This window comes from Lolium rigidum, chromosome 2 (genome assembly GCF_022539505.1).
Source record: "Lolium rigidum isolate FL_2022 chromosome 2, APGP_CSIRO_Lrig_0.1, whole genome shotgun sequence".
NCBI classification, from domain to species: domain Eukaryota; kingdom Viridiplantae; phylum Streptophyta; class Magnoliopsida; order Poales; family Poaceae; genus Lolium; species Lolium rigidum.
The window spans coordinates 179979799-180005022 of record NC_061509.1 but is presented as its reverse complement, the minus strand read 5'-3'; the positions used below and the strand labels follow the sequence as shown (position 1 = coordinate 180005022).

The window sequence follows — 25224 nt, the reverse complement described above, 5'->3', positions numbered from 1 at the left end:
AAGGATGTTTTGACGCGAAAGGATATTCCACGGCGGCATTCCAAAACGACAGGACATAGCTGATCGCTTCGAACAACTGGGTGACACTAGGGAATTCAACACGATAGGTGGAATTCTCCCATTCAAGGCAAAATCGGTCAAGTGAAGATGCACTCGTGGGGTGTGAACTTCATTTGTAAACTTGCCTAGCTCTATAGTTTTTGACTATGATCTTCTAGTTTAAACTTTATTCCTAGATTATGAACTTGTGATGTAAACTTTATTCCTAAACTGATGATGCTTTTGTATTACAAATGATGCATGCTTAATTGCTTTATATTGCAAACATTTTGTTGTTGTTGTTGCCTAATATTATGTTGCATATTATCTATGGCTTGGCTTATGACACATGTATCTTGGCTATAGAGATGCCGAAGAAGTGGTATAAGGTAGGGTTTCAGGAGTGTACGATGAGTGGATGACTGTCTGAAACAAGTGAACGGGCTCAAGGGCAACAACTACAAAGGGTACAAGAGCAAAGCAGAAGCGAAAGCTAGATACATGAAGCACCTCTTAGGGGAAGAGAGGATGGAGGAAAAGAGTAATTAAGGAGGAAAAGGGAAGAAGAACTGGAAGAAGACCATCCTTGTCTCCATGATGTTCCTTGTGATTGCGTTTTTGTTGTATGTGATTCTAGTGTGTTAGATGCATGCATATACATGTATACTAACTTGTGATTATTGTGATGAACTTGATGTGCTATTTTGGTACTCTATTGAGGCTTAATTAATGTGAATGGATTCTGTTATGCATATACCTGTCTAAATAGCTAAAATAACATGGCGCGAAGAAGCAGAATTGGTACCTATTACCAGGTAGTGGTAGCGGGCAGGCTCTGGGCACGCGGCCAGTACGACGTACCAGTCGCGGGCGCGGACACGTGACTAATAGAATAATAGCAACGGGCGCAGTAGGCACGCGACATGACATGGGATTACTTGTCACGTGCTATGGGCACACGATTACTATTTTAATAGCAGTTGGCGGGCGGGGCACAACAGGTAAGTGGATACGCGACTATTAGTTCCTTACCACTGGCGAGCAAGCGGTAGGATTTTTCATAGTAGTGTTCGTTTTGGGGGTCAGATTGGTGCTGCTCTCCATGCCGGAGAGGGGGATTTCGAGTTCTCCGTCATCATCGCCACCAATTTCATAACCAACAACCATGTGCTCTGTCTCTCCATCATCATGCATGCCTAGTTGTCTGTAGACATGTGGGGTGGAAGGGGATTGGATGGGATTGATCATATAATCATCCATATGTATCGAGATTTAAGGTATTTGTCTTGAGGATATTCTTGTATGAGTGTTTGTACACCTTTGTTATGTTTAATGCTTGTTGCTAGGACCCGAGTGACATGATTTCAGTACTTAACTTTTTATTTCCCCGTCATATAGTTTGGTATCTATAGCTAAAAAGTGCATTGCATATTATTGTGTTGAACGTGCGAACCCTAAAGTGACACTTAGGGAAAACAATTGGAATATATGATACTTTGAGTATATTATGTGTTCTTGTTGCGTGCTATTCAAAAGGATATACCTTAATGGCATGTAGTTCCAAGTTGGCACCGATGAAATGAGCAGGCAGGACAAACGATGTTATACAAATTCTCTTGGTTAGTACGCATAACTATGTTCGGATCACACACCTACACACAACTGAATTAGAGATGAATGCCATGTTATAAGGATTATATTATATGACCAATATCATTCATGCAGCACCTCGCTATCACCTCATGCCTACGCCTTTAGCCACTGAAAGTTACACATCACTACTTCCGGTGAAAATTGGAAATATGCTGTATTGTTTACTTCATGTTCTACTGCTTTGAATCAACTGCTATAAATCACAACTTTCTTTGTGAGTTTATTGCTATACATGTGTAGTTGAGAGTGACGTCTCAATTGCTTAAGTCTTATTGATATTCTTGTGTTCCCCTTGAGTCGAACTATACATTTGGGTAATACTTCCCATCAAAGATTTCAGCGATGCCCTATTCTTGTGGGCATCACATATGCATCTTTCTCATTCGACAATATTGAACGTCGTGAATAACCATGTGAACGAAACGACTCATCATTATATAAGATCGTCATCGTTCCATATACAACGAGTGGCAATCAAGTAAAACAAGTATGTCACTACTTTCCGAGAAGAAAAAGCGACGAGCTTTCTGCCACTATGCCACTTCTTCGTCCTACACCCATGAAACCCGACAATCGTCCACTTTCACGGCCTTTTCAGCCCCTAGGTCAGGTCCCAAAGCAAGAACCAACAATAGATTTTTATTTTGCGCGTCAGTTGTACGTGATGAGGAGACCAGTTCACGAGCGACCGTTGATGCATTTTTTTTGCCCGTCGGTGATTCGGGTTACCAGCGGCGGACTTTTGGTTTTGCGGCATGCATGTTTTCGCGGCTATAAGCCTTGTCCTAGTAGTTCTTGACCACCATTCCCCACGTCAATACAACATGTTTTTCAAAAGAAGAGACCTAGCCCCGGTTCCATTTCTGAAACCATTCAAGCTTACATCATTCCAGTTCTTACAGGCTACTGAAAATACTTTCAAGGTAGCTTTTACACCAAAAACAAAAACCAACATTTTTCCTACCAGCAAACGACCCCTACCGAGAGAAACTTTTAGAACAATCTATGTTAGTTGAAGATGACTAGGGCCTAGGCATCACTTTGACGTGTTCTCCATCTCCAACCAACATCAACGCGTTTGCCTCGAAAGTCCTCGCTAGGTCCATCGCCATGATCTTCCATTCATCATCATCTTCGTGGAGATGGTTCTGCCCCATCACCTCAAAATCTGTCTTTGTCCGCTTGCCAGGCGTCAACCGGGCTCCACCCACAACAGCAGCGGCGGAGCACGAACTAATACCTCCAGAGTGCTCACTACCCCCAACAACCTTTCTCTTTCCAATTTTTTTAGCAGGATGCTCCACCGAGAAAGAGTGTATGCAACTCTTTGCCATAATACCTAGGTTATTAAATGGGTGCGGGGTTAACCTGGCCAAGCAGTTTTTTTTTTGTGGGAAGCAATGCCAGTACATAGAAAATCAGTAACAACTCAGATGGCGTTGCCGCGTCGGAGCGGTCCGATGATTTGTTTGCCATCAGACTACGATATGTAGTGTTTACCTTATTTCAATCATACCATACTCAAATTAACATTTGAACCTTTACTTTTTCTTAAATATTAATATTTGTTTCCTTTTCTTTCATCGAGACGGACGAGCCCAACATTTGCTGTCCTGGTACAAATATTTAAAGAGTATGTATAGATCCAATGAATAGCCATCGAGTTCATTAAGAGGATGACACTAACTTTTTCTAAAAAAAAATGGCACTCTACTACACTAGCATACAATGGTGCCATTAGGAACTAACAAAGACTCAATCGTGCTCTAATACATCAAGAAGTTCATGTTCTGGTAGAGGAGTAGGTGTCCTTCCATTTCATAAAAAGCAATTGTGCAGAACCCTTTAGGACAAGGTACATTCGGAAAGTGATAGTTAATATTATTTAAGAGACAAAGTAACACCAAAGAACGTATGCAAATACTTCACTAACTAGAATACACCCAGAAACTCAATTCTGCTCCCGGATGCGTATGATCCCTCTATCATAAAAATATATTTTCAAATGTTAAAAAAATTTGACAAAAAATTGACATGTACATCTCCATAATATACACGTATTCGTCAAGTTTCATGAAAAAATGATATTTTTTGTAGTCTACGTGAGAAAGAGAAAATTTATCTTGTGACAAGTCTTTATTTTAGCACCGAATTTTATCTTTTTTGCACACGCCACACGACAAGTCGATTTTTCATGAAACGAGTTTGTGAGCGCGTAGAACATGAAGATGTACGTGCAAAAAATTTATTTCAAATTTTTTGACATTTCAAAATGTGTCTAACATGCATTTTAAAATAAAGGGGGCATACGCTCCCATGTGCCAAAACACCACTCCCCTTCATAACTTCAGGTCGGGGTCTAACATGAACTCATTAAATTTGACATTTTGGATAGTTCCGCCACTTATCCACGCCTTAAGTTTAGCATCCAAGGTCCACAAAACGCCCTAATGAAATTAAAGGGCAGGATGGTCCATCTTAGGATGCTACGTCGTTCCTCCTCTGGAATTGCCACGTCTTCCTTGACTTCACCACTTGCTGTGACGCATGTGTACGGTTTCTCAAGTAGATTCATGAAATGTGATAAACTTTGCTCTTCATCTGCCAGACTCTTCTTGCCGCATAAAAATTTCCCGTCAAGAGGGTGCAGAATCTCAAAACTTTTGGGGCAAAATGTGCACATAGTATTTAAGTGGCTTTTGCGCGATGATTTTTCTGTCGGTGGAGAAGAAAAGAATGGTGATAAGCAAAAAATAAAACTCAAAGATGTGTCAAAAATTACGAATGTCAAAGAAAGCTGACCACTTACCGATGATGGTGCACGTTTCGACCGTTGGTGTGCCGAAGTGGTGGTCGTAGCGTAGCTCGGCGAAGAAGTGCTTGACGGGATCGTCCTTGTTGCGCCTCCGTTTGCTACTAGTGATCTTGCCCCTGCAAGCCAGGAAGCTGACGTGGACCCAAATGTGGCCTCGGAAACCTACGTAGGCAGCCATCAACGGCTTGACAGACACAAAGTCTGAACCCTGAGATATTCCAAGCAATACGTGTGCTTTCTGTTAGTAACAACCGATAGCTACTAAATAGTACTCCTATATGATGATTTGCTGAAATCAACATGGCGCAGGTCGGGGTATGGTTTTGATCGATGTTTTACCTCGTCCTTGGTGTTGTAGTGGCGGAGAGCATGGTGGACATGGCAGATTATGGAGGCGTCGCGCTCCCTGCAATTCATCAAGACGCGTTGGTCAGAGAAGTTGAGAATTAAGATCAACTTATGAAATATAGATAGCAAATGATACGGATCGGATCGGAGGACATACTCTTCGGTGCGTTGGTGTGTCGACTGCATGCCGCACCGGCACATCGCTCGTTCCTGTAGAATTTGATCCTCCCGGTGCAGGTCTCGCACTGCCTGCTCCGGCATCACCAGCTCAGTCGACTGTGCCGATCCCATTGATGATAGAAATATCGAGCGAGCCTCCTCTTTTTCGTTCCCTTTTAGGCCCCTCGATCGAGAGCTAAGGCAGCGCGTGTATGTCTCACCTCTTGACAGATCTCTAAGTAGAACCTCTACGCACGCCTTGCCTCTGTAGCTCTATGGTCTACTAGTACGTACGTTTATATAGAGAAGCAGGGAGAGTCTGCAGTCCGATTCAAATTGGATAATTTCCTTTTGTATGTATCGCGGTGCGCCGGTGGACTCGTCCGACTCGTGCACGGGAACGACGGAATCACATGGCGAGTCGGACTCACATGTCGAGTCGGACTCGTTTCAGCATTCAGGCGGTAAGCCAGCCGTCTCCCCGACGAGATCTTCGGCAGCCTTTTTTTTCATTCGGACGGTGAAAAATTGGCCAGTCACGTTCCTGGATTCTCGTTTTCATCTGGATTTAGGCTTTTATCCTTCCGGCGAGCCCATGTCATCCCCGCCCACCCGGGACGCGCTCGGGGAGTCCGGAGGAAACAAGAACGCGGAAAACATCGAGGAAAGTTCCCGCGCGCCTGGTGGTCCCGACTTGTCGGCGACAAAGGCCGATCGTCGTCCTCACCGCGTCGTCTTCCGCGCGCTGTAAAAGCATGTCGCCGATTAGTCATCGCCGCGATGCGTAGCTTCCACACGGCGAGTTAATGCCATCTCCTCGAATTCATGCACTGCTCCCCGCTATTTATCGCGAGCTACCGCGTCTGGCCGCATTCACCGCCGCCGCCCCCCTTCTCTCCACTCTTCTATCCCCGAAAACAACTCCTCCAATGGCGAACCGCTTCCCAGGAGACGACGCGGCGAACAACGACTTCGGCCGGCGGTCCCTGCACCAGTGGGACTGTGGGAGGGCGGCTGCTCCACATGGCGGGCTACCCGGCGCCGCCAGACTTCCGCGCGCCCGGAGGCTGGCGCCTGAGCGCGCGGGACGTCTCGATTCCGCCGCCGCCAGTGGGAGGCGACGCCCTCGACGCGGTGCTCGCCACCATGAGAGACGAGGAGCGCGCCGAGCTGCGCTTCTACCCCGACAACTAACGGCATGGAACGATTTCTTCCGGCGGAGGTAAGAGCGCGAACTCGCTGCGTATGACGGCCCTCCCGTCTCCAGCGCGCAACAACGCCGCCGACCGCCGTCGCTAGTGGAGCGCGCCGGGCCGCACTCTCGAGAACGTGCTCACGCACATCGAGGGCGGCAACTTCCCCGTACTGGGGATGCCACCGCCGGCGGCGGTGCCTTCTGTTTCGCGCCGACACAGAAGCTCGTGGATGCCAAGGCAGATGGCGTCGTCATCGGGGTCGGCGACGAGGTCGGCATCCCGTTCGTGCGGGTCGGCGCCTCCACCAGCGACGCCGAGGACCGTCAAGGAGCCAGCGTCGCCACCGCCAACCAGAAGGCTCAGCAGCGGCGCCCTCATCATCCGCGAGGGGGGCCCACGCCTCGTCGTCTCCGTCGCGTGGCCGCAAGAGGAAGACCAAGAAGGAGGACGCATCGGCCGCAGCTGCGTCTTACCTCGCTGCCGAGGAGGTCGCGCGGACCGAGGAGGCGGTGATCCGCGAGGCCATCGCGAAGTCTCTCAACGACCTCGTCCCCACGGACAACACCGTCCCAATGGACGTGGCGCTCGCCTGGTCCAGGCAGGACTGGGAGAGGGAGGAGGCGGACCAGCAGCTGCGTCAGCTGGACCTGGCGGCCGCGCAGCGCCGCGCCGCCCGCGCTACACCCGCCCCCGGCGCGCCGCTCATCAAGCTCGAGGACTCGAGCGAGGATGAGTGGTGCTGGCCGATGTCGTCGCCTCCACGCCGCGGCGACCCTGGGTAGGGTTCCAGCCATTGGGGAGCCCCCGGCCAGAGCAGCAGCCAGCAGGCGCCGCCGCCCGAGGACGCCAGTGACTCTAGCGACGACGGTGGCGACGACTACACGTTGTTCTACCGCCATTTCAGCATGTAGACCGCCGTGTTTTTAAGTTTAGTTTATGATAAGGGATTGCCCGATCTTCTCAGTAAGCACGGTGGTGATGATGAACACACGATGAACACATCGGAGATAACACGATGAGGAGGTGGAGATAACTTGTATGTATCATGGTGTTGGTGTTGAGTGGTAGCCTTCTTGACGTTGTATCGTGGTGTGTGTGTGGAGTTGTAGCCTTCTTGGCGTGGTTTCGGCCATTTTGGCCTTTCTTCTATATTATTGATACACCTTCCAGGATGTATTTTCGAAAAAAGTATAGATCTAATGAATAGCCATCGAGTTCGTTAACAGGATGACATTAACTTTTTCTAAAAAAGATGGCACTCTACCATAAAATGGTTCAATTAGGAACTAAAAAGGCTCAAATCGTGCTCTAATACATCAAGAAGGTCATGTTCTAGCAGAGGAGTCGGTGTCCTTTCATTTCATAAAAAAACAATTGTGCAGAACCCTTAGGGCAAGGTACATTGGCAAAGTGACAACTAATATTCTTTAATAAGACAAACTAACACCAAAGAAGGTATGCAAATACTTCACTAACTATAGTACACCACCCTTCATAACTTCAGGTCGGGCTCTAACATGAACTCATTATTGACATCTTGGACAGTTCCACCAGTTATCCACGCCTTAAGCTTATCATCCAAGGTCCACAAAACCCTCTAATGAAATTAAAGGGGAGGATGGTCCATCTCAGGATGCTACGTCGTTTCTCCTCTGGAATTGTCACATCTTCCTTAACTTCACCACTCCCAGTGACGCATGTGTACGGTTTCTCAAGTAGATTCATGAAATGTGAGAAACTTTGTTCTTCATCTGCTTGGCTCTTTTTTCCGCATAAAAATTTCCCGTCAAGAGGGTGCAGAATCTCAAAACTTTTGGGGCAAAATGTGCACATAGTATTCAAGTGGCTTTTGCGCGATGATTTTTCTGTCGGTAGAGAAGAAAAGAATGATGATAAGAAAAAAAATAAAACTCAAAGATGTACAAAAAATTACCAATGTCAAAGAAAGCCGGCCACTTACCGATGATGGTGCATGTTTCGACGGTTGGTGTGCCGAAGTGGTGGTCGTAGCGTAGCTCGGCGAAGAAGTGCTTGACGGGATCGTCCTTGTTGCGCCTCCGTTTGCTACTAGTGATCTTGCTCCTGCAAGCCAGGAAGCTGACGTGGACCCAAATGTGGCCTCGGAAACCTACGTAGGCAGCCATCAACGGCTTGACAGGCACAAAGTCTGAACCCTGAGTTATTCCAAGTAATACGTTTGTTTTCTGTTAGTAACAACCGATAGTGGTACCAAAATAGTACTGTATGATGATTCGGTGAAATCGACGTGGTGCAGGTGGGGGTATGCTTTTGATCGATGTCTTACCTCATCTTTGGCGTTGTAGTGGCGGAGAGCGTGGTGGACATGGCAGATGATGGAGGCATCGCGCTCCCTGCAATTCGTCCAGACGAGTTGGTCAGAGAATTCAAAAAATTAAGATCAGCTTATCAAATATAGATAGCAAAGGAGACGGATCGGATCGTAGGACGTACTCTTCGGTGCGCTGGGGAGTCGACTGCATGCTGCACCCGCAAATCGATCGTTCCTGGAGAATTTGATCCTCGCGGTGCAGGTCGTGCACGGTGTGCTCCGGCATCACCAGCTTGGTTGACTGTGCGGATCCCATTGATGATCCAAATTATGATCGAGCGAACCTCCTCTTTTCCGTTCCCTTTAAGCCTCTCGAGAGCTAACACACAGCCTATATGTCGCACCTCTTGACAGATCTCTTAGAAGAACAAGAACCTCTGTAGCTCTGGATACGTTTATATAGAGGAGAAACAGGGAAAGTCTGCAGTCCGACTCAAATTGGATAATCTCCCTTTTACATGTATATGAGTATATCCCAGTGCCTCCCGGACGAGAGAAGCAGATGGCGAGTCGGATACATTCCAGGCGGCCTTTGTATGCCTCCCGAAGGACGGAATCACATGGCGAGTCGGACTCGTTTCAGGCGGTAAAGAAGAGAAGAAGAAGAGCCTTTGTAGATCAATCAACAAAGAAAGAGCTACTCGATCAGACCGGGCTACGCCATCCTATGGGCTTGAAGTTGGTTCGAGCTTGGGCCTCAAGTGTATGGGCTTTTAATTAGGACAGTTGATAGATTAATTTTTGTAGGGATACGGAGGATTTTCACCTCGCCGTCCCCGGCTGCCTTTGCCGAATCTGACAGCAGCAGCAGGCTGCCCCTGACAAGCTCGGAGAGCCAGCCTCGATTTCCGTGCCGGGGCCGCGGGGAAAGACCGACCAACTCCCGGTGAGTGCCGGGGATGCTCCTCTCGCTTTTCCTAGGGGAGGATTTTTTTTTTAAAAGAAAAACAGGGCTCCAACCCCGGTTCCATTTTTTTTCCTAGGGGAGGATTTTCTTGCGTTTCTTGAGAATCTGAGCTTCTTTATTGTGTTTTCTTGCGGGACAGCGCCTTGCTGGTAATCCGTGTGCTTTCCTCGGCCTGCAGGAGAGACTCCTTACTTCTTTTGATATGCCAGGGAGAAATCAGGAGCAAGAAGCCGTGATGTTTACTCCCCACCGGAAAGGGTGGTCGGCGCCTGCTGCAGCGACCCACCGGGGCCCCTTGGCAAGGCTCGTGCAGGAGGTTCTCCCCAATCTTTGCTTTTTTATCAGTTGACAGAATCTGATTATGGGCTACGTTTTATTACTCGCTTCTACTTCTATTTCGAATTATTTCAAACTAGGATTCTCATTCTCAATTAAGACCAACTATGCGATAATACTGTCCTGCAGTGTTCTTTTTTCTAGGATTCTCAAGTAAGACCAGCTATGCAATACTACTGCCCTGTAGAGTTTTTTTTATCGCATGCCGTCAGTTAGTGTGTGAAAAGTAAAATTAACAACATTTAAATCAGTACCGCCTTGAAGCCTTTGATTTAATCAAACAAGCATTTCAAATGTTTCGGTTTTTGCCATTGCTGTTGTCATGACTGGATTTACTAAAGGCTGCAGCTCTGCTTTTTATTAAACCAACGTGGTTTACTCTTTGCTCGTTCTCAAACAATCAAATGTTCGTGTGTCCCATGCAAGGACTCATTTTTTTTCCGCAGCTTTGACCAAACTATAAAGTAAAGCACTGCAGATTGGAGATTGGCCCTTCTTATGGAGTACTACTTTGCACATTTCTCAGTCATGTCAGTGGTCATTATATCTGGGTTCTCCGTTGTAGAAAGAATTGTGAGCTGTAGGTGGTGCTTTCTGCCATTTTAAAATAATAGACATGCATTTAGTTATGCAAAGGTGAAAGACCTTACCTGTAACTTGTGGTTTCTGTTTCCTGTACTTCGTCTAATTTGGATTTTCCCCTGATCACAGTGTTTCAACAATTAACCTTTCTTTTCACACTTCCATCATTTCCATGGCAGTTGCAATTATTTAAAGGACCGTGGCAGCACGGAGAGTAGGCGTGTGTTTGGGGAGCTGTCCCCCTTGTGGTAGCGCAATCTTTGCCATCTTGGCACTCTTCTATATGATTGATACACCTTTCCAGGGTGTATTCTTGAAAAAAAAAGGTTGTTTTTGTGTTTTTTTGTTGCAGTTACATGAATATCCATACAACATGGGGTTGCGTTTGCTTGAGAAAAATAGTGGGCACCCAAGCTTGATGAAGTGAGCAAAGTACTGACGCAAAAAGAGGAGATTGTAAAGCGTGAACAGGCTGCATACTTGAATGCTATATAAAATATGAAAGGCGAGAAGAAAGCATGCGGAAAGCGCTGGGTGTTGTGAAACAATGTATGGTTCTCTATATCTCATACTTTCTTATTCTTGTTGTATCTCCGTCATTCTGATATGGTAACACTGCTGATAGCATAGATCTGATGAGCTAATATATGTTCTGTATAACATTTTTACATAGATTCTCCAAGGTTGTTAAAAAATGCCAATCTTGTTTCATGCTATCTTAGTTTTGAGTATAACCTCTTATTAGCCAAAATGGAATTTTAGAGACTGCATCCAAGCTTGATGAAGTCAGCCATATCTGAATCATCGCAGGTCACTAGGTGCATTGTTGTATTAGGATGCGGTATAGGGCAAACCTCTGGACTAATTACACCATTTTTTGTGAGTTGGTTCAGTATAAGAGTATAGGGACAAACCTCTGATTGGTAAACATATGTTTGGTAAATATATGTTTGTAGGCGATGAAATTGTCTTCTTATTTGGCACATGGATACCACTTGTTCTTAATTTTGTTATTACATAGTACAAAAGATGGAGATCTTTTTATTATTGTTGCACCTTGTGAACTTTCATTTTTGTCCCTTCTGAAAAACCTTTCATGGACTGGTACTAGCAATTTTTCTTGCCAACCAAGGTTTTCTCTAGGTCTTAGGTTCTAAAAAATAATTGAATACCACTTTGACTGTTATTCAATGCCAGAAAAACAAGGCTCATTTGGACTAACTTGTGTTTAGTTGATTTAGACTTGTTCTAGTAATTCCGTTTCAGTCAATCTGTTCACCATTAGCACCTACACATTTGCTTAGTGGTGTTGTGCCCCAAGAGTCATATATATTCAATGTTCCTTATATCCATTGCACCGTCATGTTGGCTGAACCTAGGTGCATACGTGCGTAGTCTCTTCCAATGGATATGTAGAGCTGGTGTCGACAGCTTGACTGAATCAGGTGTCTTCATTTCCAATGCTTACTTCCCATCTTTTTATGATCATATTGTCTTGCCTCTGTTACTATCCTCAACATGAACTTTTACTATCTTTATCATGATGTATCACTATCCTCTCAAGGCGAATCTGTAGTGTAAGTATTGGGTTCAGCTGACACCATTGACTTTTGACAAATCCTTTGCTAATTCTCACCATCTAGTAGAGTTCATGTCTAGAAGATGACACCATTGAAGTGAGGTGACACCATTGCACCATTCCGCTAGATTCGCCTCTCAGTGATCCTTTACTACCTTCACCATGATGGCATGATCTATCGCTGACTCCCTGTTGTGATGGTCTATCACGATTCTCATCATAGCCTTTTACTACATATTTATGATTCGCTCATCCAGTTCCGTTACTAATCTCATCTTGTTGCCTTGTTGTCTGGTTGAGGAATCACATCTGGTTTACGTACATGTAACCTTATCCTGTTATTATGTGTATCTTTGACCTTATCCTGTTTCCTCGTCCACTGGTGTCTTCATCCTGTTATCACCATGAGTAATCTGTAACGTGCTTGAAGAATCTGCTTCCTTCCAGAGTACTACCTATTCCATTTGAAGCTTATGTTTGATCTGGTTGAAGCATTTACCTCATCTGTTCATTATCATCATGTCTGTATTGCTTCATCTAGTATATATCTGTTTCCTGCTTCATTGTTCCTCAACCTGCTGTTTCCTGCATTTACGCTGCTATTCCATGCACTATATTTTAATTAGCAGTAATTTTCATAAACTCAAAATCTTTCAGTACTTAAAGAAAATTCAACTTGCAAGAATTTGCCAACAAATTTTTTTTGGCACTTGACAATTTGGCTGGTTATTCTACTTTAGTAATAGGGGCAGAACATTTAACAATAGAGTGGCACAAATGATTCCTTTTTTCCGGTACCAATTACACCTGGCCTCTGGAACAACATAATATCAAGGATGCAAACAGCCAAAGAAGCAAAAAAAAAAAAGCAATGCTGACACGATTTGAGACTCATGAACAAGTAACCCACCGCTGCAAAGTACCAATTGTCTGGCTCATAGTCGCCATGCACACAGCTTTCATGGGGACATTGCCACACAATGAAACCATGTGCGCACATGAACAGTGGAGCATCAACTTCTCATCCTCTGCGAATACTCCCTGGAACAGCTGCCAGTACATCAGTACGTCTCAACTCGACATGAGCATGTGAGATGGTGCCTACCGAGCCTAACCAATCCTCTTCAAACATGATGGCCTTGACCCACAAGGTCAGCACCTTGGTAATCGTGGCGGTGCTGGTGCCATGGTTGACGTACCCAAGATGCGAACATTACGCGGTGTAGGTCGCCAGCGAACGCCTGGGCAGTTGTTGTCGATGTAGGCAAGAATAATAGGGATTCGTGTTGCCTAGGCCGGCACAAATCAACGGCAGCGGTGCCAAGACTGATTTAGGCATCAATCGGGAGGTACCCAAGCTTTCCACGGTGGAGAGGTTCACCAACGGCATAAGAGCCGGCAGAACCAGGCTGTAGCCCGCCGGCTGGCTGACGAGCAGGCAGAACCAGGCTGCAGCGCGCCGGCTGGCCGGTCAGCCACCAATCTTGTTTCTCCGGGTAAAAAAGCTCAGACCAGACCAGACACCAGCGTGCATCAGGCCATCAGCAGGTGGAGGGGCGACATGCATCCACCTACATGCAAAGCCATCTTGGTCTCATGCCAAGGACGTGGCCTTGGATAGCCTAGTGCCCTGCCGAGGCCTTCCGAACCGACGATGGCCAGATTGGAAGACCTACCAGAAGTTGTCCGGAGACGCAGAATGGCGGCAGCCTGATCGGGTGACAACCTACAGGGTGGAGGAGGAGGAAAACCACCAGGCAACACGCATGATTCCTAGTTTATTTCTACAGTTCATACTTCAATGTCCTCTAATAATTGGCTCTTAAATTATTAAGAACAAACATGCATAGTTACTCAGTCTATGTTTGTACACAGGCCAAATTAGTAATCATGCTCTGCAAAGGTGTCTAGGGCCTCAGTCTGGTAGGTAAAGAACTGTAATGGTAATACATGCCTGGGCTTCCATTTTACCCACAAGCAAAGCAGGCACGTATTGCTAACACCATTCTGCACAGCCCCTGTGTTCCAATGGCAGAGGTGGTGGGCGGGTGGCCACCATGGCAATCCGGAGAGAAAAAAATTGCCACTTCAAATATGCTTGGTGCGCCCATATGTCAGTAGAGCAATACAGCCCTCCAATTTGATGACCCCATCATGCATGTTCCTTCTTCTTTTCCCAAAGAAAAGCATCCTCTTTTCTTTTCCAAAGAACAAATTCCTTCTTTTTGCGGGGAAAAGAACAAATTCCTTCCCCACAGGCCACATAATACGTCTCCTCTGAAATCCCTAATGGCTGCTGCGGCCTGAATCCTATTCCTACCCATCCACAAGCTTCATTGCTTCAAGATATCCTAGAAACCTCGCAGCTCCAACGCTCATGCACACACCCACGCCCGGCGCCTCCACAGTTTCACCAGAGTCACTGCCCGCTCCTGCGTTTCCTAGCTGGCGCCAGCCAGGTTCTAGGGCTGCTGCTGCGTACATAGCTCGAGCTGGTCGTCGTCCACGTGCTGGTGAGGACCCTGTCTTCCTTGCCGTCGCTCAGGGTCGAGCTCGTCAAGGCACCCTGCTGTCCCAGGTAACTAGGGTCGCTATATTTGATTTGAATTGTAATATCTAATGTTATGAGAATGATCAAGGAAAATTGTATTAGCTAGGTTTCATTGTTGTTTTCTATTATATATTCAGAGACATCAGTTTTTGTCCCATGTAACGCAGAGAGTAGCATAATAATTAACCACCCCAGGTCAGCAGTTCAGCACACATTAAAATCAATATCAACACCATCTTCCTCCTCTTATCCATAACATACCACGCCATATAAAACATACCAAGACATTCAAGAATCGAAATACTCTGGTAACTTATTCATGTGAACTAATTACACATGCTATTCTTCATAAAAAGCATTGAACAACACAAAATATTGCGCCGAATGGACGCCCAACAAGTTTAGTAGTTTAAACTTTGGTTGTAGGGAACTGTAAAAACCTTCCTCTATGTATGTGAATTCTTCCTGCCCTACCAGATAGATAAGCTGTTAATTTAACCAAGACTTGGGAGTCCAACTAGCTTAGGGGAGCAGATGGCAGGATTCTTTCAACTTGTAAACTAAAAACTAGTAAATCTTTTGTTTAATAATACATAAAGAATTCACCAAGCATCGGGAGTAAGTTTAAAATCCTGGAATTTTAGTCCCTAATCCAGCCAATTCCACCTACCAAAATTTATTCTTATTATTAGTTAGAGTTTGTATTCATGACATTTATCAATATAAATTATACGACCTATTATGTACAATTAGCTTTTCTTTACTAACCCCCAAATTTTCTCCGGATCTATTAGAAGAAAGGGATACATAAGAAAAACTCGATGAGAGTCATGGTCAACATTTACAACATCCCATTCAGAGTCAATTGTAGTACCCTAATTATGTTGTTCTACATTCGAAACCGAACTGCATACACAGTAACTAAACTTTATATATTATTATCATTTCAAATTTTAACCCATCTGAATTGTAGGCTATGTTCCATAACAACATCAAGTCTTCTTGTCAAGAACTTTTGGAGTCTAATTAGTTTAGCTAGTATTAGTCGATTGGTATGTGTGGCTGGGTTTCATGCGTGTGCCTAAACCAGCCTATATCTAAGTTCACTTTATTTTGTGTGTGAATATGTCTACCCTAACCCTCCCCTGTGTGGCGGCGCCGCGCCGCACCGCACCAGGGAGGCCAACGCGAGCGCTTGGAGTCCCCGCCCTACTCTCCCTTCCCCCTGCCGCTGCCGGAGGTGTCTCCGGGCAAAGCCCACACGGCGCGGCGGTCCCAGGGCCTCAGCTGGACGCGACCGTGGAGCAAGATTGCGGCTCCCGATCTTCCTCCTCCATTTGCGGTGGTGTGTGGTGTGTGGTGGTGGTGGCCGGAGAGGTGCATCGCATCGGCGACAGGCTAGACAACAGTTGCGGAGGCGTGGTGTTGGGTTCGATCTGGGCCCGTTTGGACCTAGATGGCCGCGGCGCGCTCCTGCGCCCCTGCGTGTGGTGGTTCCTGCCGGCCTGCATCTCTGCCCGCGCAACTGGGGCGCCGGGGCAGCGGCCCCGGACATGGCGGTGGTGGCTTCCTTCTGCCGGAGGTGATCGGCCAGGTTTGGTCCTGGTGTGAGGGATCTTGGGATCCCACACTGAGCTTCGGCGGTGTTCTAGCTGATGACGAGTTTGGGGAGACGTGGCAGCCGGTGAAAACCGAGCCTCGTCCTCGGTCTTGGTGGACGATGATGGCGTCACTTGGTGTCATTTCCTTGCGAAGGCATTGTCTTCGCTGGCCTCGTCGCTTCACTTGGGCTGCTTGGGGGAAACCATAGATCTAGGGCTCCCGGATCGCACTATGGCGGCGCCTGGCGTCGTTACCACTCTTGAGTGCATCGTTTTTGGAGCAGATTTCAGCTGGAATGGTCAGGCGGTGGCTTGGTGGAGAGGCATGTTTTCTATCGCATCGACGACGATGGATCTCATTGGCGTGGTGAAGTGGGGTCTCGGCGGCGGACGTGAGATTATAGATGCGCGCAGGACGGAGGCGCTGTCTGGCGTCGTGGCGACCTCGATGGCAAACCTGGCGAGAGCTATGTGGACATATACTCTGAAGATGGCTCAGTGGGTCGACGGGCAGTGACGGCTTCAGTAGCGTGTGCATGAGGTGCTCGCTAAGAGTCTGCTACACCGGATGAGCGCTCCCATTTGGCCTAGTTGATGGGTGGTTTTCGTGTTGTTAGGGCATAAGGTCTCGCCGGCATGATTTTCACCCATTGCCGGGTTTGTTGTTAGGTGTTGTGTGGTGGCTTTAGTTTTTTTACGTATAATCTTTGTCAGATCTCTGTTGAATAAATCAATAAAGGTCGTATGCATCTTTTCGATGCAGAGGCCAGGGTGCTCCCTCCATTTAAAAAAATGTCTAAGTTCAGTTAAATACAAATTTGTAATTTTGAAATTATTAAATTAAAGTTCAGGTTTTACTTGATTAGCATATACCGAAGATTGCTTCTCACGTGAACCAATTCTTTTACAGCTAGCTACTTAAGCCTGCCTCTCATCAAGAATCAACCTAGCCAGATTATCGTTTTTCTTTTTGAAATGGAGGCGGTAGCCCGGCCTCTGCATCTATTTATTAATTTATACTCAACAAAGTTCTAACAAGATCATATATCAAAATAGCCGAAGCCACCACGAAACACCTACACACCTGACAACGAGTGAAGATCATGTCAGCAAGGCCTTATTTCCTAGAAAACAATGAAAAACTCCCATCAAAATCATGTCAGCAAGGACTTTTTTCGATAATGGGCGCTTTATTACTTAATGAAAAGCAATACACCTGATCTCTGCATAGCTAGAATGCACACGGCGTAGCAAGTCACAAGTTACAACCATAAACCTTTAGTTCTCGACTCGCAGAAAATAAAAGATAAAACAACTAAGACGACCATAGGTCGATCCTCAGCTGTCATCCATGTTGGAAAAAAATATCCTTTGCCGTATCCCCCAAGACACCTCCGTAAAGATATCCCTTGTCAGCAAGGCCTTATTTCTTGGAAAACAATGAAAAACTCCCATCAAGTAGGAATCAGATCATCGCGGGAGGGCTCATTCGGTTCAGTAGAGAGCATCACATGTACACGCTAGAGAAGTCGTCACGGCCCTCAACCCCTGATCAATCTTCAGAGCATAGATCTGCATAGTCCCTACCAGGAGTATCGTGGACGCCACCATGGTGCTAGACAACGCCTCCACCCTGCATGTGTACGCCATCACGCGACCTAGGTATGCTGAGGTTCCGCTTCATCATGCCCCCGAGACTCCGTTGATGCACAAGAAAGCGGCACAGCTCCACTTCCAAACCAATGCAATCAGTATGTGCTCCAAATACGCTGCCCTCAAAAGGGAGAACAACACTAAAAGTGTCGCCAACGTCTAATCCGGGAACCCAGATGCCCCCCGGAGAATCCCGATCAAGAGGACGGCAGCTGTAAAAACTATGCCTTCGACAAGGAAGCAATGCTAAGAGGTGCCGCCATTGCCTGCCGCGGTTTTCACCGGCAGCCGCGCAAGTTCAAAACCAGCACCACTGGACCGTGATACAGCCACCGATGAAGACATGCATGACAGATCCGAGTTGCCCAGCCCCAGTCGAGCGCCTAGGGACCCAGATCGGGCCCAAACTGCCTACGGGCGCACAGGTCGCTGTCAGCGCTGCATGCCAACCTCCTCCCTTGCCTATTGGAGGTGAAGCCACCTCAAGATCACAGCCCACCACTCTCCTTCCGCCGCGGCGGTGTCTAGATGTGCCGCCGCCACACGCCTGAAGCCATGCCACCGTTCATGCCCAGGGGTAGTGTCTCGCGCTGCCGCCCTTGCGTGCGAGGAGATGAACCTCCCTACCGCCACCGTCTTTGTCCGAGATTTGCCTGGCCGCGCCCTATGGCGGCGGCGGGAGGAGGAGTGGGAGGTTGGGTGGCTGCTGACGGCTGGAACTAGGGTTTCCCCCCTGTCGCCTTGCGGGGGCGAGAGGAGAGCATACACGACCTAGAATGTTGGCTGGACTTAGTCATGTGATGGTCTTTTCTTCAGTTGCAATTCGAGCTCTAGGATGGGCATTCCATCTCCTAACTGTACGACACCCTCAAACCTAGGCGAGAGGGCAGGGCCCTCTCCGGCGATGGGCGGGTGGCACTATGAACCAGTTTGTCTATGTTCGAATTTGATGAAGGCCTTCCTCCGATGGTGTGGCGTCTTCCTCCTCCGCTTCCGTGTCTACCTTGATCAGCGAGTGTTTCGGTGTATGAAGATCCAAGCGTTTGCAGCCGTGCGTCGTATTGTATTCTGTTGTGTGCTTGTAATGTGGGTGGTCTTTGTAGCTGTTTTCCTCAAAACCTTGTAACTCTGGTCGTAACTGGCTTTATTAATTTAAGCTTGGTGTAATGCCTTATGTTTAAAGTCGTGTAGTCAAACTACTTTCACATTTATAGAAATGCTTATTCTTAGAGGTAATTTTGGCTGCAGCCACAAGATTGTACAGTATTATGAGTTGCGGCCCCCTCTAGGACCGCGGGCTGCTGCAACGTTGGACCTGCCATCCACGTGCCGGTGAGGACCTTGGTGCTTTGCTGGACCTGTGGGTGCTCAGACACAAGCTCGTGAAGGTAATTACGGCTGCAAGATTGGATTTTGATTTGCAACCGGTTCAAGCTCCACCTCTACACGTCTTGCTCACAGCATTGTCTTCTCCATTTAATTCTGCAGTGCACTTGGGTTGTGCGTGATCGTTCCAATGGCGGAGATAGTGGTTTCCATGGCCATCGGGCCGCTGGTGTCCATGCTGAGGGACAAGGCGTCCAACTACCTCCTGGACCAGTACAACGTGATGGAGGGAATGGAGGAGCAGCACAAGATTCTCAAACGCAAGCTTCCGGCCATCCTCGACATCATCACTTATGCCGAGGAGCAAGCGACGGCACACATGGAAGGTGCCAAAGCCTGGCTCCAGGAGCTCAAGACAGTGGCCTATGAGGCAAACGAAGTGTTTGACGAGTTCAAGTACGAAGCACTCCGCCGTGAAGCCAAGAGTAATGGGCACTACAGAAAGCTTGGCTTTGATGTAATTAAACTCTTCCCTACTCACAACCGTGTTGAGTTTCGTCGCAGAATGGGTATCAAGCTTTGCAGAATTCTGCGGGACATTGAGGCCCTCATATCAGATATGCAGGCCTTTGGGTTCAAGTACCAACCACAACCACAGTCGTCGGTGTCCAAGCAGTGGAGGCACACAGATTATGTTATCATCGACCCACGGGAAATTGCGTTGAGATCCAGAGACAAAGAGAAGAAGAATATTGTTGATATACTACTTGGTCAAGCTAGCAATCCAGATCTCGTAGTTGTTCCCATAGTTGGAATTGGGGGCATTGGCAAGACCACATTAGCTCAGCTCATATACAATGAACCTCAAGTCCAAAAGCATTTCCAGTTGCTTCTCTGGATCTGTGTTTCTGACACCTTTGATGTGAACTCCCTGGCTAAGAGTATAGTTGAAGCATCTCCGAAGAAGAGTGATGACATATACAAACCACCACTGGATAGGCTTCAAAAATTGGTCAGCGGACAGAGGTATCTCCTTGTCATGGATGATGTCTGGAACCAAGATGTCTATAAGTGGGAAAGGCTGAAGGGGTCTCTTCAGCATGGTGGAAGTGGCAGTGTAGTGTTAACAACAACTCGTAATAAACAAGTTGCTGACATAATGGCTCCAGACAAAGTATGCAACCTCGATGTTTTGGAGGATAGATTCATCAAGGAAATTATTGAGGCTAAAGCATTCAGTTCGAAGAAAGAAAAGCCTGACATGCTAGTTAAGATGGTTGATGAGATTGCCAAGAGATGTTCTGGCTCTCCTTTAGCTGCAACTGCGCTAGGCTCTGTACTTCGTACCAAAACCAGCGTGGAAGAATGGAAGGCTATATCATCTAGAAGCAGCATCTGCAGCGAGGAAACTGGAATTTTGCCAATACTAAAGCTCAGTTACAATGACTTGCCATCACACATGAAACAGTGCTTTGCTTTATGTGCTGTATTTCCCAAGGATTACGCTATTGATGTGGCAAAGCTAATCCAGCTATGGATTGCAAATGGCTTTATCCCAGAACACAAGGAAGATAGTCTTGAAACTACTGGAAAGCATATTTTCAATGAGCTAGCCTCAAGGTCATTCTTTCTAGACATAGAGGAATCTAAAGACTACTGGGGACTATATTCCAGAACGATATGCAAAATCCATGATATGATGCATGATATTGCAATGTTTGTTATGGAAGAGGAATGTGTTGCTGCAAATAGTAAACCAAGTGAAACCAACTGGCTTCCAGATAGTGTTCGGCATTTGTTTTTATCATGTGAAGAAACTGAAGGTATATTAAATGATTCTATGAAGAAAAGATCCCCTGCTATCCAAACACTGCTATGCAATATGTATATGAAAACCCCATTGCAACATCTATCGAAATACAGCTCTTTGCATGCCTTGAAGCTCTGTATAGAGGCAGAATCATTTCTACTGAAAGCAAAGTATCTCCATCACCTGAGGTACCTTGATCTCTCAAATAGTAATATCAAAGCACTCCCTGAAGATATAACTATTCTATATAACCTGAAAATGTTGGACCTTTCCTACTGCTCTCATCTCCATCGACTTCCAAGGCAAATGAAGTATATGATTTCCCTCCGTCACCTCTACACTCATGGATGTCCAAAGTTGAAGAGCATGCCTCCGGAACTCGGAAAACTCACTAAGCTGCAAACGCTTACATGCTTTGTAGCAGCCGTTACTAGGCCTGATTGCAGTGATGTTGCAGAGCTGGAGCAGTTAAACCTTTGTGGTCAGCTAGAGCTACGCCAGGTAGAGAATGTTATAGAAGCAGAGGCAAAAGTGACAAAGCTTGGAAACCAGAAGGATCTCAGAGAACTGGTATTAACATGGACGTCTGTTCGTGACAGCGAGGTGCTCAGCAATTTTGAACCTCATGATGGGCTACGGGTTCTGAGGATATATTCCTATGGAGGGAAGTGCATGGGTATGTTGCAGAACATGGTTGAGATCCATCTTTTTAGTTGTGAAAGATTGCAAGTTTTGTTCAGATGTGGTACATCCTTCACTTTTCCAAGACTGAAGGAGCTTACACTAGACCATCTGTTGGATTTTGAGAGATGGTGGGAAGTAAATGAGAGGCAAGAAGGGCAGACAATATTTCCTGTGCTTGAGAAGTTGTTTATTAGGTATTGTGGAAAGCTGGTAGCATTACCTGAGGCACCATTGGTTCAAGAACCATGTAGTGGATTTGGTTATAGATTGTTACACCCGGTGTTCCCTGCCCTGAAGGTACTCGAAATGAAAGAATTGGAGAGCTTTCAGAGATGGCATGCTGTGGTCAAAGGAAAACAGATATTGTTTCCTCAACTCGAGGAGCTATCGATTCACAAATGCCCAAAACTGATAGATTTACCTAAAGCACCAAAACTCAGCATGTTAGAAATTGAACATGGCCAGCCAGAGATCTTCCATTGGGTAGTCATATATTTGTGTTCGCTGACCAAACTGACACTGAAGCTGGAAATCACAGAAACAACATTAGAGACTAGGTACACTTTAATTGAACCAGTGGACATGAAGGAGAAATGGAACCAGGAATCCAATATTACAGTTATGAAGTTAGGATGTTGCAACTCATTCTTTGGATCAGCTGCACTAGAGCTGTGGGACTATTTTGTACATCTTAAAGATTTGGAAATTGATAGATGTGGTGTGCTCATCCACTGGCCAGAGAAGGTGTTCGAAAGCTTAGTCTCCTTGAGGAGCTTAAAAATTAGAAGGTGCAAAAATCTGTCTGGATACGCACAAGCTCCTCTTCAGCCATCAGCATCCCAAAGGAGTCATCACCTTCGAGGTCTAGACTCTCTTGACATATATGATTGTGCAAGTTTGGTAGAGATGTTCAACATCCCAAAATTTCTCAAGGAAATGACTATTGGTAAGTGCCATAAGCTTGAGTCCATATTTGGCAAGCAGCAGGGCATGCCAGAGTTAGTTCATGAGCCTTCTTGCAGCGAGGCAATCCCACCTACAGTTCTATCGGAGTTGTCATCATCACCCATGAATCACTTTTGTCCATACCTAGAATCTCTACGTTTAATTGAATGTGATAGTTTATCATCAGGGGTTCTACATCTTCCACCGTCCTTGAAGAGCATACTTATTGGTAGATGTAGTAATATTCGAATCCTTTCTTGCCAGCTGGATGAGCTCCCAAAACCACGGGTCACTGCTTCCTTGAATGTACCAAAACCATCAACAACAGCAAAAGAGCATTCACTTCCTCCTTGTCTCGTAGATTTATATATATCGGACATGAGCATGTTGGGGGGTATTCTCTGTCTGCCTACCTCTGTCAAGTACCTGCAAATTGAGGGCAGTGTGTTTACCTCGCTGGAGTCTCTGTCAGGATCGTTGGTAAACGTTGGGCTTATTGGCTGCAGTACCCTGGCATCCATACCGAAAGAATATGGGTCTCTCGAAAGGCTTTGTATTAAAGACTGCCCTGCTATAAAGAAGCTCCCTAGATGCCTGCGGCAGCAACTGGACAGCATCGACATAAAATATCTCGATGCTCATCTTGAAGGTACACATTGTATTCCGTCTTTGCCATGTTTCACCAACAAATGCAAGCATTCATTCAATCCCATGTACCACCGTCAGCTTGCCATCTTGGGTTAGCATATCATTATGTTGTTTGAAGTTGAGAAATAGCAATCTGATTGCAGTGTTAAATGATTATAGTTTTTTTTCTTTGATAAATGCGCTTTATTATCTAAAAGGTCTAGATATTACACCCGGCATCTGCATAACTGAGATGAACATAGTCGCTCCAATCCTAAAGTTCCATCAAAAATGTAAAAATGAGGCTCTTAACAAGTCATGAAAGACACTATCAAAGAGCCTAAGGCGAAGGAGGGTTAATTCGTAGATTACGCTGCCATCCATGTTGGGCAAAACTATCCTATGCCGTATCCTTCAACCGTGTACACACATCTGTAAACAGACTGTGATGCTTCACACACTGTAGAGATGACCATGAACGGTGCGTAGCTGTGCACCGGTAGATGATATGCATGAGAGAAGCATTTTTATCATTAAAAACCTTATAATTTCTACCTAGCTATAGATACCACATAACGGCAAGCGCTCCCACCCTAGTACGGAACTTGAACCTAAGATCCACACCACTGAGCCAATTGCCGACTATATTCTTAGTGAAAAGTCAAATGCATACATGTATAGGAAAGGTAGAAAGGTATATATGTGAAATTTTGTAGATCAAGATCATCATCTCGGGGTTGTAACCTTGTGGTGTTTTTTTCACATCACATTACTGTAGCTTGTTTTATGGTAATTTAATTTATGATTTCCTCCCAGATCGGAAGCGATTATATTTCTATACCAAATTTCACATTGTATGGGTGTCTATCTATCCTTTACATGCATGTTTGTTTTCCGTTAATTTTCTCGATACTTGTAGATATAAATTTTAACTAAGTTGTTATTACATCATGATCATCTGATACTATCATCAAAAAATTTCGACCTATTTGAAGACATGCCAGCGTGAGTAATATAGTTGTTTTAATTAGTTTGAAAGATATATTTTGCTGATACTCAAGAACAAATCACTATATGTCGCCCTCTAAAAGAGGATCACATATTATCCAGAAAAAAAAGGAGGATCAAATATGAAGTTACAGAGAAGGACGTGTCAGTAGAGTGTACTGATATTTTGTGTAACTGCAAATGTGCTGCACGAAGTGTTAACTGAAAGATTTCGATCGAGATATTACATGTCTAATAGTCGATATTTTAGAAGAAAAAGGAAAACCATCTTCATACTAGATATTTTAGAAGAGGATCACATATCAGGTTTTACAGTAATGGGCATCGCTGACTCGCTGTAGAGAGTACTGAATTCTTGCTTAACAGCAAATGTTTTACAGTGTGTTAACTGAAAGAACGAGATGCGACATGCGTAATACAAAAAGAAGTCAGAGCAAGTGCTCTCATTTTTTCCCCATACGATATCTATTTTTTTAATGGGGTGGAATAATTTTTTATGTTACATTAATTTTTAGAAGCTTGTTCTGACATCATTTTGTGTTATATGTACAGTAATGGCACTTAAACCAAAGACATGGAAGGAAATACCAAGACTAGTTCGTGAGCGGAGAAATGCTGGAACACCCAAGCCACTCCCGCTCTGGTATTAGCTACTCCTGGTAGTCTATGGAGATGAGCTTCCGGAGAAGACACATCTTGTTAGTACCTGCGTAGTTGATCAACACCTTTTAAACCTTGGGCCAGGATGTCACAAATGCCAACAGCAATTGAAGGTTATTTAGCTTTTGTTCCATGGAAAACCTCAGAAAGGACAGGAAGCTCATGTTGTTCATATAGGAGAATAGCATGGTCTACATAGGAGGAGTCTTTCAAGCATGGCATATTTTGTGCAACTACAAATGTGTTGTACGACAATTGTTTTGACAGAAATAAATATTGAGAAATGGGACATGGTAACAATGGATCCTCGGAAATATTCGGCTGCAAGCGAAGGCGCACCAAACGTATCAGACATTCAGACCTTGGCACCGTTTATAGTGGAGGTAAAGCAACAG

The 25224-nt window shown here is 45.7% G+C and overlaps 2 protein-coding genes across 4 annotated transcripts; one reads left to right on the top strand and one right to left on the bottom strand.

Annotated features, from left to right (window-relative positions):
* Positions 1 to 7754: 7754 nt before the first annotated feature.
* On the bottom strand, positions 7755 to 8786 carry LOC124690338. The gene is made up of 4 exons (XM_047223731.1): positions 8683 to 8786; positions 8516 to 8582; positions 8171 to 8384; positions 7755 to 8075 (listed from the first exon to the last, which is right to left on the bottom strand). The coding sequence occupies exons 1-4, from the start codon at positions 8784 to 8786 to the stop codon at positions 7765 to 7767; spliced, it is 696 nt and encodes a 231-aa protein (XP_047079687.1). The 3' UTR covers positions 7755 to 7764.
* Positions 8787 to 9338: 552 nt separating this feature from the next.
* LOC124692661 (putative disease resistance protein RGA4) lies at positions 9339 to 25197 on the top strand. Of its 3 annotated transcripts, none has more exons than XM_047226076.1 (6): positions 9339 to 9446; positions 9677 to 10934; positions 13840 to 14542; positions 19018 to 19157; positions 19258 to 23183; positions 24722 to 25197. In XM_047226076.1, exons 5-6 carry the CDS (start codon positions 19286 to 19288, stop codon positions 24817 to 24819), a joined length of 3996 nt encoding a protein of 1331 aa, XP_047082032.1. In that variant the 5' UTR covers positions 9339 to 9446; positions 9677 to 10934; positions 13840 to 14542; positions 19018 to 19157; positions 19258 to 19285; the 3' UTR covers positions 24820 to 25197. The 3 variants fall into 3 exon arrangements, with proteins under 3 accessions (XP_047082032.1, XP_047082031.1, XP_047082033.1); XM_047226075.1 differs by having other exon boundaries at positions 9354 to 9446; positions 9646 to 10934; XM_047226077.1 differs by lacking the exon at positions 13840 to 14542 and having other exon boundaries at positions 9354 to 9446; positions 9646 to 10934.
* Positions 25198 to 25224: the final 27 nt, after the last annotated feature.

Bases quoted from the DNA above. Each gene is read 5' to 3' on its own strand.
- LOC124690338 (XM_047223731.1), bottom strand. From the start codon at position 8,786: ATGCCGGAGCACACCGTGCACGACCTGCACCGCGAGGATCAAATTCTC. The intron at 8,583-8,682 runs GTACGTCCTACG...GACGAATTGCAG, and splicing joins ACTCCCCAGCGCACCGAAGA to GGAGCGCGATGCCTCCATCA. The intron at 8,385-8,515 runs GTAAGACATCGA...GGAATAACTCAG, and splicing joins ACTACAACGCCAAAGATGAG to GGTTCAGACTTTGTGCCTGT.
- LOC124692661 (XM_047226076.1), top strand. From the start codon at position 19,286: ATGGCGGAGATAGTGGTTTCCATGGCCATCGGGCCGCTGGTGTCCATG. The intron at 23,184-24,721 runs GTACACATTGTA...TTATATGTACAG, and splicing joins TCTCGATGCTCATCTTGAAG to TAATGGCACTTAAACCAAAG.